This window comes from Podarcis erhardii (genome assembly GCF_964252035.2).
Source record: "Podarcis erhardii genome assembly, chromosome: 3".
Classification (NCBI taxonomy): domain Eukaryota; kingdom Metazoa; phylum Chordata; class Lepidosauria; order Squamata; family Lacertidae; genus Podarcis; species Podarcis erhardii.
Genome location: NC_138507.1, coordinates 58,946,356 through 58,958,959, shown reverse-complemented (window position 1 = coordinate 58,958,959; position 12,604 = coordinate 58,946,356). Strand labels below are relative to the sequence as shown.

Genomic DNA, 12,604 nt, shown 5'->3' with positions numbered 1-12,604 from the left:
TTCCTCTTCATCCTGGAAAAAAGTGATAAGTGGGGTAATGCAGGGTTCTGACCCAGGCCTGTTGTTGTTCAACATCTTTATAAATGACTTGGATGAAAGCATTGAGTGGATGATCATTTGCAGATGACACCAAACTGGGAGGGGTAGCTAATGCCGCAGAAAACAGAATCAGGATTCAAGATGACCTTAGCAGACAGGAGAACAGGGCCAAAACTAACAAACTGAATTTCAATAGGGACAAAAGTAAAGTTCTACTCTTAGGCAGGGAGATCCAGCTGCACAAATATATCATGGGGAACAGCTGCCTTGCCAGTAGCACATGTGAAAAGGATCTAGGGGTAAGGCTAGATGACCCCTGAGGTCCCTTCCAACTCTGTAATTCTAAGATTCTGTGAGAGTTACATTCAGAACAATTATTGGCCATCACTTTTAAATTCTGACATAACTGAAAATTCAATAAAATGCTTTTGTTCATTTATCAGCTTTTTAAAATATGTATGTTTGTTATTGGAATGAAGTGCAAAAGCCATAATTAATTGTTAGGTATTTGATTATTGTTCTTTAAAGCAATTAATTTAACAGAATTTGAAGCTCTAGGCAAAACAAAATACGTTTCAAGGAAACATGTGACTTTCCAAACCTGCACAATTTGTCACTCAGTTTTGACAACATGCATAGACATCATCACAGTAATAACCATAATTTATTTACAGGCATCTATTAAATGGATAGCATTTACTTTTATAAGGCACAGCATGACAAACATAATGGGATGAACGAAAGGATGGCCACAGGAGTTCATCTAGAGATATTTTGTAAGCATGCTGTCATATTGGCAAAAATTGCAATTCAAGTAAGAATTTTTAAAATGTAGTATTTTGCTGCTGGTGGCTCCTTTGGGAAGAAAATCAGGGTATAAACTTAATAATATAGAAAATTAAATACCCGAAAGTCCATCTCATTCCCTACAGAGTTTGTGTGGTGTTAACATTGGCAACTGGTTGAGGGAGTAATCCTTACCCTAGGTTTGCCAGTATGAGTGACTGAGGATCAGGATCTCCCGCTCAGTTAGTCTATGCTGATTTAACCCCCCAAATCTACCTCAGTCAGAGATATGCTGGCCTAAGTCCCTCATCCCACTCAGCTGTGGCACAACCTTCTGAGCAAAGCCTAGTGGAACATAAACCAGCATAACCTGAAAAGGGGATATTCTCGAGTGATGGGGGCAAGACTGTGGGAGGGGAGAGGGGAGGAGTGAAACTTAGCCTGGATCCTAAACCTGCTCAGCTCAATCACAAGACCTGGCAACCCAACATAAATTAAGCTGGCAAAAAGTGTGGTATAACTCAAGTTCTGTTTTAAAGGCTATTTTTCCCTCTGCCAGGCTCATTGAATGTTTGGATGTGGCATGCTTTGATTGCTGTGTCTTAATGCGATGGTTTTATTGCATATTTTAATTATGGGTGCTTATGTTTAAATTATGGGTTGTTTTAGTGTGCATTTTAATTTTAATTTATTAATAATTAATAATTAATAATTAATAATTAATAATTAATAATTAATAATTAATAATTAATAATTAATAATTAATAATTAATAAATTTAATTAATAATGTGAACCGCCCTGAGACCTCCAGGTATAGGGAGGTATATAAATTCAATCAATCAATTCCAGACATGCTAGAAATGATTCAGCTCCAGATACCTGTGCAGATGATGATGATGATGATGAAAGATCTTTATATTCTATAAACTGCTTAGAACTATCTTGGCATTAAGCTATATATTATACAATAATGCATGCATGCACAGCGTTACACTTCTGGTCTGAGAAATAGATTTTGTGTCCTGTTTATTTTATGTAAATATTCTAGTTATGCTATGTCTTATTTATTTGCTTGTTGTTGTTTTTTAAAAAAAAGAATGTGGTTTTATTTATTTATTTTTTAAATCTACCAAAAAAGGGACAACATAACAACTGGTTGGTTCTGTGTATTGAAATGCAAGTTGTTTCACACGGTTAAGGAATTAATGTCAATCATTAGTGGTGGCCCAAATATTCTTGACCTCTTTGGGAGGGGTAAAGGCCCAGAGAAAAGTGAAATGACAACCCCTTTGCTGGCACTTTGCCCTTGCAAGTTTCATGGCCAATGGCTGCAAGGGGAGTTGAAAACTTGAATCTATCTACTAACAGTGTTACATGATGACATATTGGTATACTCTGGGGGAATGTGGCTGCTATGAAGAGTTATGCTTATCCTATTCAACCAACATCAAAATATCAGGAGCAATGGCATAAATGGCAGTATCTTCAGCCACATTGCTAATAATGAGATTTTGAAATATACAATTTTATATAATTTCAATTAACCAATGAATTACAAAACAGATGATAGATAAACCAAGGCTTCAATAATATGCACACATATTGAACCCAACAGAAATAAGAATTTCTTCCAAGCAAGCATGCATAGAATTGAGCTGGAGAAAGCTTTCAGTATCTAACCTCTCTAAACATTAGCAATCAAAACCATATATTTAAGGATGGCAGGTGTCGGATAGGGTTGCCATATTTTGAAGAGCTGAAGAAAGGACACATTTACCAATTTCTACTTTTAACTATGAGTCACTATGACGACTCTCATTTTAAAAAAGAGGACATATCCTGGAAAAAGAAGATATATGGCAACCCTAGGAGATGCTATAATGATTTCCTTTTTAAGGTTCAAGGAGATTTGCAATATACATACATTTGTAGCTAGATTCAGTGGGCATGCCTTTGCGTGGCCATAGCAAATGCACATTCCTCCAACGGAGATGTCTTTCACAGAATAGTAATACTGCAAATGAATATAAAAATAAATTAATACATTTCTAATTATATCACAGACTTTAGTTTAAAAAATCCTTTAAAGAAAGTGCACTATGTACAAAAGTAATTAAATTGAAAACAAATCCAATGAAGCACAATGAATATGTTTTAAGTGTAGTATTCAAACAACTGTGAACTTCTAATGGAAATTTGCTTTTTAATATTTTTAACAATTTTGAAATATTTTAAGACATGTGGATAGATTGTATTTCAATTTTCAGTGGGAAATGGGTATGAATAAACTGAAAACTGTGTATTATTTTTTATCATGTTCCAAAACGACAAATTAGCTTTTCTTTCTGCCTCTCCTCCAACCCCCCCATTCAATTCACCCACTATTTAAAACCTTTTCTTATGAGGCTATAATCAATATTTTTATTTATAGAGATATTTATGGACATATTTTTAGCCAATCTTGTGTGCACCCCCACCCCCTAGCTACAGTCCTGCCTATACCCCAGCTGAGACTCACCTTGCTCTAAAAAAGGTAAATGTAAAGGACCCCTGAACAGTTAAGTCCAGTAAAAGGAAACTATGGGGTGCGGTGCTCACCTCCCAGGGGAGCTGGCATTTGTCCACAGACAGCTTTCCAGGTCATGTGGCCAGCATGACTAAACCGCTACTGACACACAGATGACTGTGACAAGTGCCAGAGCACATGGAAACACTGTTTACCTTCCCGCCACAGCAGTACCTATTTATCTACTTGCACTGGTGTACTTTCGAACTGCTAGGTTGGCAGAAGCTGGGACAGAGGAACGAGAGCTCAGCCCATCACACGGATTTGAACTGCCAACCTTCTGATCGGCAAGCCCAAGAAGCTCAGTGGTTAAGACCACAGCCCCACCACATCCCTTACCTTGCTGTAGAAGCAGGATACTTCAGGCCTCTGTGTCTGGCACTCTCTCCCCAAGCTACGCCCCTCACTGGCCTTGCTCCCCACTCTCCTTCCATGCTTTACCTAGTAGGAATGTGTTCTTGAACTGTGACAATGCCTCTTGCCTACCCAGATGGGGAGTCGTGTGTGTTTGTGTGTAGAAACGTTTTCATAGCTGGAATGCAGATCACTGTGCAAAGGTAAAAGTTACATCCACCTTGGTCTCTGGCCCTGCCCACCACGGGAATATTTTCCCAAGAAGATTGCCCATAAGGGAATGTAGTTATGCTGAAAAAGGTTCCCTACCCCAATTGCTATTTTTATAGAAAAAGAGGTGCTGGAACTTAACATGAATGCCTCCCTTGTTTTCTCAGAATGGCAATGGCGCCCACCTGAGAAGTGCCGGAACTGAGAAAAAGCCCTGCCTACCCCATCCTAAAAGTTGTATCTTTGTACGTGTAGGTTGATGCATGAATTGACATAAGCACACAAACAGATGCATGCACAGTGTTTCCAAGGGATTGTCACCTTAAAAAAGGCGAATTGCACCCAAATGGAGATTACTGCATCAGTTCATTGTGGTACTAGCTAATTTCATGAAACAATAATTTGTTTGTTTGTTTATATATTGCCCCAAAACATATACATAGCAGTTAAGTGCATTGTTGAAAACATTCCACCCTACATCACTGGCAGTGGACCACAATGCCACATATATAACCTAATACTCTTGTATTCTGTGTTAATGAATCTGAAATAATTATGAACATTTCGTTCCCTGTAAGCAGGCACAAAACAGGTGGAACACACTCTCATTCTTTCAATCTGAACTGCATTCACTTGTATTGACACTGCTGTTCTATGCAGGTGAAAACTGAAACACTGGTTGGGATCTAATGGATTACTTTAGTTTCAAAATGGGCTTCCATATACTCAGTGGAACTTTGGACCCTTTCTCATTGAACAGCTGGCCCCCATGACATATGGGGAGTTTAATGCTTGCTGGGACGGGAGCGTAAATCTCCTGATAATTCCTAGATGGCACAGTTTGTTTGGCTCCTACGCATTAATACTAGTAGCAAAAGTAACACTTCAAACAGAAACGTTGGCATCTGTGCCAGGACTTACCCTTCTTGTAACTATTGGGTCAATTTCATTGAGATCTCTATGTGCAAGCATCATTAAATCAGCATTCAGAGTCCGTATCCTCTGAAATCTCAGGCGAATATAGCGAGCTGAAGTGAATTCTAGCAGAGCTGGAGAAGGGTCATCTGCGCTTGGCCGTCCATTGATCAAAGATGTGTGAATCTACAAAGGAGAATAAACAATAGGAGTGTGTTAAATGAGAGTTCTCAGTCTTTTTAAAACCACTAGGGCTGTAGCATCTAGCATCAGGTATTTTGGTAGAGAACATGAATGCTTGAGGAATTTTATATCTGTGAATTCTGAAGCAGACTGACCTAGGCTGATGTGCAGCTTAATGTGTAATTAACCTTCGGGTTTCATACTTATCACAATTTTACAATACAATGCTCAGCTCAAAAAAAGTGCCAAGACTTGTTAAATGTGTACATTTTATGATAAAGACATTTAGAAATACATATAATTAGATAAAATTAATGTAAATATCATCTTACCTTTACATATAGTATTACAAATATATGCACTTTGTGGTAAAATGTGAAATTTTCATACAGATTTCTTAAAAATCACTGATTAATGTAAAATGGACATGTTAAATTAATATGGTTCTAGACCAATCCATTCATCAGAAGTGGAGAAACAACTAAGTTTTCAAAATAGTTTTTCACTCTCTCTTTCTCTATGTCTCCCTTCGTCCCCTAATCATTCTAAAATTCTGCTGGGTAAACTGAAGTGAGCAAATCTGAGGAAGTCTGGTGCATCCTAAAGGAGTTAAAAGGAAGGATTGGCACTGTTGTTTGATAACTTAGAATGACTTTGAAAGCATTCTAGCATCTAATAATGTCACACTAATCTATGGCAGATTGCAGGTAACCATTTTAGCTTTCACCATATGATACAGATAACCAAGCTATATATCCAAACTGCAAATGAGACTGCTTCTGGTAATTGTTCAGCATTTTAAAACCAGTCTACACATGAGATCTGTGAGTGGATCACTCCTCCCAAAAAAACCTTTAAAAATCAGGGACGCTCAAACTGGATGGATGCAGTAATGCCATAGGAAGATGCCTTTAATATCTCTTCTCAGCAGTCTTCACCTACAAGCTGATATTAATCCTCCTGGGGGGAAAGATAGGCACTAAACCTGTTTCCCTAGCAAGACTAGCTTGTTTGGGACATTTCAACCACAGTCAAGGTCCATGGCTAAAGGGTTAACTCTCCAGCACCACTGCCCCATTCTGATTGATCCTATTGGCCCTCTATCCACATCCTCATTTAATCCTCCCCCCCAAAGGTGTGAAATCTAGTCATAGCACTCTCATGCTACATGTAGCTTGGCTTAGGGAACAGTAAGAAATGTTTCACATGAATGTGTCTTATTTCTTCCATTTCTGGTTATTCAACTGTTAGGCAGTAAATGACATTCCACATGCAATTATGAAGACTATCTGTATTCTTTAATGTCTGGTTTCTTCACTTGTCACAATGGAAGAGAAAAATAAACTTATATGATTCCTGCTTTAAAGCTTCGGAAAACTCAAATTCTATATTTCTATTTTTAAAATCATACATATGCTCCTTTTAAAGCAACATAACCATATGGTAGCTTCATGAAGGATTTAACAAAACATTTCTCCCCCCCCCACCCCCTGCTCACAGTTTTGGTATTTAAAAGACGATATTCTGCCAGAAAGTCCACTGAGTACAGTCACTCCCAAGTTGTTTCTGACATATAAAAAATCCCAGCTGTTTGGCTATGCTGCTCAAAGCATTCAAGTTCACTTATTTTTCAAAACAAATGACATTCTTGTCTGAGGGTTTTCACTGGTGCCTTCGCCAGAGCTTAAAAAATGTGTATATTTACTGAGAGGTCAGATTCTGTCTAAAACCCTAAATACCGGTACATTTTTTTTGGGGGGGGGCAGTTTCTCTATTTGCATATCAAAACCACTTAGGCCAGGGGTGGGGGGGTGGGGAGGTGTGTCATCTGCGATCACAACAGACAAAGACCGTCCTTGCACATCAAATTAAACCATAGTTAATGTTTAAAGGTAAAGGGTAAAGGGACCCCTGACTGTTAAGTCCAGTCATGAATGACTCTGGGGTTGCGCCGCTTATCTCACTTTACTTGCCAAGGGAGCTGGCATTTGTCCGCAGACAGCTTCCGGGTCATGTGGCCAGCATGACTAAGCCACTTCTGGCGAACCATAGCAGCGCACAGAAATGCTGTTAACCTTCCCACCAGAGCGGTACCTATTTTTCTACTTGCACTTTGACGTGCTTTCGAACTGCTAGGTTGGCAGGAGCAGGGACTGAGCAACGGGAGCTCACTCCGTCACAGGGATTCGAACCTCCGACCTTCTGATCAGCAAGCCCTAGACTCTGTGGTTTAGACCACAGTTTACCTATGGTTTAATGTGAATGAGCAGTGTGCTGCTACCCACTGCTCAACAGTGCCTGCTTTGTTTCTTCCCCATTCTTGGCCATGCCACACCAAGGAGAAATAAAACCACAAAAGCTGCCCTGTCATGTCCAAACACAGATTCGTGATTTGTTTTCCTCAATCAAAATATGAACCGTAAGTCAAGATCAAACTTGATGGTATGTTTGGAGAGAAACAACCGAATAGTCCAGGTTTGGATGAAATGACAGGGCTAGGCTTGTGGCCATTTCTCCCATCATGGTGAAATCAGACGTAGCGGGGTGGAGTAGGTGGAAGCAGGGACTTTTGAGCTTTGTCCATCAACATGCTGCTTTTTTAAATTCACAGTTAATCTTTTAGCCACAGATTGACGTGATGTGTGATTGGGGTGATCCTTAGCAAATAACTGCAATGCTGCTGCAGTTACTTGACCTGACATGGTAAAATTTCCAGTATGATGTGGTTGTATTCTTAACCCTGTTCTTTTTATACAGTCTAACCAGGAGCATTGTGGGATACCTTGTGGCATAGTTAGTTATGTGCAATGGGAAAATATGGACTTTAATATATATTGCCTACTTTATACAGCATTCAGAATGTGTAGCAAATGATTTCTGGCTATCTTAGTACATTAATAGTTTATTTAACTAATGATTAGACTCCATTCCATTGACTACTAATGAATACAGAATTGAACTGCTTAAAATGCACTGCTTTAAACCCACAGCAAAATGTCAAGTGCTGTTCATGTCATATTCTGCTTCAGCTAACTCGTTCCCCAAAGAGGATAGGCAAATGTCAGCCTAATGAATTGTTTAGCAAATACTGTTATATGATGGACAACTTGTACCTCGCACAACTTAAGCTAAACTGAAGAACTTCTTTTTCTTTAGCAAGTCACTTCCTTCAAGCTACCTGCACCTGAAACTTAAAATTGCTTCTCTGATATATCCTTTTTCTTCTACAGTAGTGCAATTCTTGCATTTTTCATTTTTGAATGGAAAGTAATTTGTCAGAAAAATGTCTTTTGTGAGATATTTAAAGAGATTGTTCAGTGTCAAAGGAGTGGTTATTAATAAATCACAGTGTAATAAGAAATTCAATTCCCTTAAAGTATATTTGTCATGCACCTTTTTTCTTTATTTCTTTTTTTATTACAAAAAAAGGCCTTTATACTGCTCTAGCTAAAACAAAGCCAAAATATTATAGGAAGCTGAAGCTTTAAACAATAATTACGCATACTAGAGACCAATAGGCATTTGAGTAAACACGTATGATTCATTGCAACATTATGCAAAAACAGTATGTAAAAAGGATAACACATATACCATTTGCTAATACTGCTTCCATTTGGAGATGCTGCTTATACATTTAAAAAACAACAACAACCCTGAATTCTGGAATGAATTATATAGACTTAATAAAGTCAAATGTTTTCTAAACCTTGAAGAGATGCTTATTGCTGGTACTGCTAGCCTATTTTGTTTTCTGAGGATAGACTCCTGTTTTCCTGCTCACAGACCAGAAGAAGGGCCAGTTGGGAAATGTAGTCTCTTGATTTAGCTGTCCCACTATATAGGAAAAGAATTTTTGGTTTTGTCTAAGAGGACAATCCTAAAAACATTTTAATTTGGGCATGATGCAAGAAACCAAGACAAAAATGCAGTTTGGATTGAAAACCTAGAGAACATATTTGAAATCATTACAGTCTTTGTGCTTTAGGCTAATGTATAACAGAAAAAATATAAGCAACAGGCAGAAATTCAACAAGTATGGCTTTGCTGCAATTTTTTTTCGCCTTGAAGTTTTTCCCTTGACATGACCATGCAGAGAAGGAATCTGTGACTGGGGACATCAACATGCTGTAACAGAATTTTGCATTCTCCTAAATGGCACCCAAAAGCACTGCTAAAATTGTGGGAATTATTATAGCAATGTATGTTTGTTTTATTTCTGCTTCACATCATGGGAAAGGTCCCATGGAGAAAACTGAATGGTGAAAAATGACCATGTGAAGCAGCCTTTGGTGATCTCACATTGTTATTAGGCAAATGTACCACTTACCCTTATTGCAATGTATGATTCAAAATAGTGGTTGATAAGACAGCAGAGAGGATGGAAAGGAATGAGCAGAGTTTCTTTGTAATTTGACTTCACATATGAAACATCAGTGCAATAGGTTCAGTACTGACAGCTTAAAGTTGGAGCAAGATCTGTATCTGAATCACAACATCCTGTTTCATTCCAGTTAAAATATAAACCAGAGAAACACAGATGTGACAGTTTTCAAACTGGAAATATTCTATGTCATGAATTAAAAAAGGGGAAAGATACATAAGAAACAGAATATTCTTCATAGGAGGAACCAGGCATTCAGACCATTCATGCTGTGCTTGAAGCTTGGCAGTAGCTCTAAGCCAAGAACAAACTCCTGCTGCGTGGCTGGGGATGAAGAGACAAGCTCTGCCACATCAGAGCACTATTAATCCAACATGTATAATACGACAAATTCTTAACAATACTTAGCAATGGGAACAACTTTACCATCTATCACTATTTTCTCAAGCTAGGTACCATCATGTTATACATCTGAACTAGTCACTGTAGTTACAAAGGATTGCCTTTAAAGAGCCATGTGACAGGCAAAAAAATTCAGCAGGTATTGTTTTTTCAGGCACTCTATTTCCACGTTAGAAAAAGTTATTGGATTTCTAAATATCAGGCAGCTGTTAAAAACTGTGGAGCTTCTGTCAGGAAAACTAGTGCAAGACCTAACAAGTATTAGCTTCCAAACACAAAAGGAACACTCTATTTATGCAAAATGATTATAATATACTATGTTTAGGAAAGATGCCTCTCTTTCCCACTGTCTGCACTTGTTGTCTCACAACTTCCTTTTATCATTCAGTAAAAGGCAATAAAGCAGAACCTCCAGCCTTTCACCACAGGGATTTACTGAGGATGCCATGTCAGGTGATATCTGTTGATAAAAGATAGGATTCTTTACACCAGCTGGCAGTCTGTTTCAGCAGATACAATTCAACATCATGTATCATGATAAGCTATACTTGCTGAAATTTCCTCTTCTATGCATGGGATTATGGAGAAAGCTAGAGAGTTCCAGAAAACATCTACTTCTGCTTCATTGACTACACAAAAGCATTTGATTGTGTTGACCACAGCAAACTATGGCAAGTTCTTAAAGAAATGGGAGTGCCTGATCACCTCATCTGTCTCCTGAGAAATCTCTATGTGGGACAAGAAGCTACAGTTAGAACTGGTTATGGAATAACTGATTGGTTCAAAATTGGGAAAGGTGGTGCCTCCGGTAATGGCGGAATTCCTCTGATCGGGAGGAATTTGCCCCGTGGGAATTTGGGTCTGGCCGTCACGGCGAAGGCGGAGACCCGCAATAAATCACAGGCGGGAGAAGCCTGTGAGCGTGGGATTCAGCAGGCACCTTTTGCGCCTCCCCTACTCGTGGGGAAACCTGGTTTCGGGGGTCCGGAGCGACGTGGGGTGAGCGGCGCAGTGCTTTGAATCGTCTGCTTCTTCCACGGAGCGAAGCCGCATAGCTGTTGCTGGAGAGCGCTGACTTTTTCCTGTGGACAATTTGATTTTAAAGTAATTACCTGTGAGTAGAGCTGAAGCAGGAGAATTGGATTTCTAATAGTTTAATCTGGTATCGTAATGGGGAGGTTCAATACAGGAAGTCCGCCTTCCCCTTTTGTAAATAGACTGAAGCATTGAGGCTGCAAGCTGAAGCCTTGGAAAGCCTATTGTAAAGGACTAAATTTCCATCGGTAAAGAACACCCCCCCCCTTGGAGGCAGGAGAAGAGGGAGGGAAGTTGTGAACTGAATATGCCTGCGGGAGAGAGCGAAGAGAGTTAAAATACCGCCGCTCAGAGCCTGGAAACGGGCTGCTAGCAGGACTGACGTTCTTTGGAAGGCTCACTGACAGCGATTAGAACGTTCGTTGACAGCTAGCTAATAAGAGAAATACATCGTTTCTACTGTCTCCATCTGCTTTTTAAAAAAAGAGTAAAAGTAACTGAAAATTGAAACTAACTTCATTGTTTGAGCTGTGTTTAAAAGAAGACATTATTGACTAATATAAACAGAAACTGTTTCCCCCTAGAGGAAGCTTTTGAAACTGTTACAAGAGCTGGGCTGGGGAATTTCCAGCTGCAAGATAAAAAGCTATGAGACTCTGGGACTGACCTTGAATCGGTTAAGTGTTATGGCAAATGGAAAGGAAAAAACGGACTAGTCAATTCCTGAAAAAACATTAAGGTCTGGGAGGACTTGGCAGCAATCTAGGAGAGCCTCAATATCAGGCCCCCCTGCTTCTTCCGCTATTTCTTTTGTAACAGTATATTTAAAATCAAGAGGAATGTCAACAGAAGAGGACTTAGCGGTTGCATTAAGTAAGATAAGTGATTCACTGGAACAGCTTAACAAGAAAATAGATGTGACAAATGCGGAAGTGGACGCTGCAACTATTAAAATTGACTTAAATACAGAAAGTATAAATAATCTGGGACAAAAGGTGAATATCAACACAGAAACAATCAAGAAATTGATACAGGAATCTACTTTGATATGGCAGACTGCGGAGGAAGCTAGGGAGAAAGCTGTTGCTGCTGAATGTAAAGTAACACAATTGGTGAGAGAGAGAGTCCCAGCCTTACAGAGGCAACTTGATGACCATAAGTTGACGCTTGCTATGACTGAATTTAAAGAAAAACAGATGAATTTGAGGATCAGAGCCCTACCTGAATTGGAGAAGGAAAGTTTGATAGACTTCTTCACACAGGAATTTGCTGATTTTTGGGACTTGGATCTGGGTCAAGAAGAGTTTAAAACTGTGAGGGCCTTCAGATTTGGAAGAGGAGGGAAAAAAGAGAAGAACAGAATAAGAGACTGTTGGCACTACCAGAAGAACCTAGAAGTACAACAGCCAAGAGTGGAAATTTTTTAAGACGTCCCGAAATACCTTTTGGATCTTAGGTCTAACTACGGAGATTTGGTTGCCATGCTGAGAAGGAATAAAATCATCTTTAGGTGGGAGTTTCCTCAAGGTCTATTCTTCAGCTTTAAAGGAAGGAAAATAATAATAAGATCAGTAGAAGACAAAGTAAAGTTTTTGTATAAATACGAAGAAGATTTGCAGAAGGGACTTGGAAAAGAGCTAAGAGCATCGGACAGAAGATCACCAGGTTGATGGACTATATGGAATTGGCGGAAATGACTGGCAGAATCCGAGACCAGGGAGAAGAGTCGGTG

General features: G+C 39.1%; 1 protein-coding gene across 7 annotated transcripts in view; it reads right to left on the bottom strand.

The window, feature by feature from the left end:
- LAMA2 (laminin subunit alpha 2) overlaps positions 1-12,604 on the bottom strand; it is a 374,353-nt gene that overhangs the window by 235,929 nt on the left and 125,820 nt on the right. For all 7 annotated transcript variants that reach the window (XM_081856105.1, XM_081856106.1, XM_081856108.1 and 4 more), the window contains exons 5-6: positions 4,878-5,057; positions 2,751-2,840 (exon numbers count right to left, since the gene is read on the bottom strand). In XM_081856105.1, the coding sequence (XP_081712231.1) occupies positions 2,751-2,840; positions 4,878-5,057 (270 nt within the window). The remainder of the gene's footprint in view (positions 1-2,750; positions 2,841-4,877; positions 5,058-12,604) is intronic.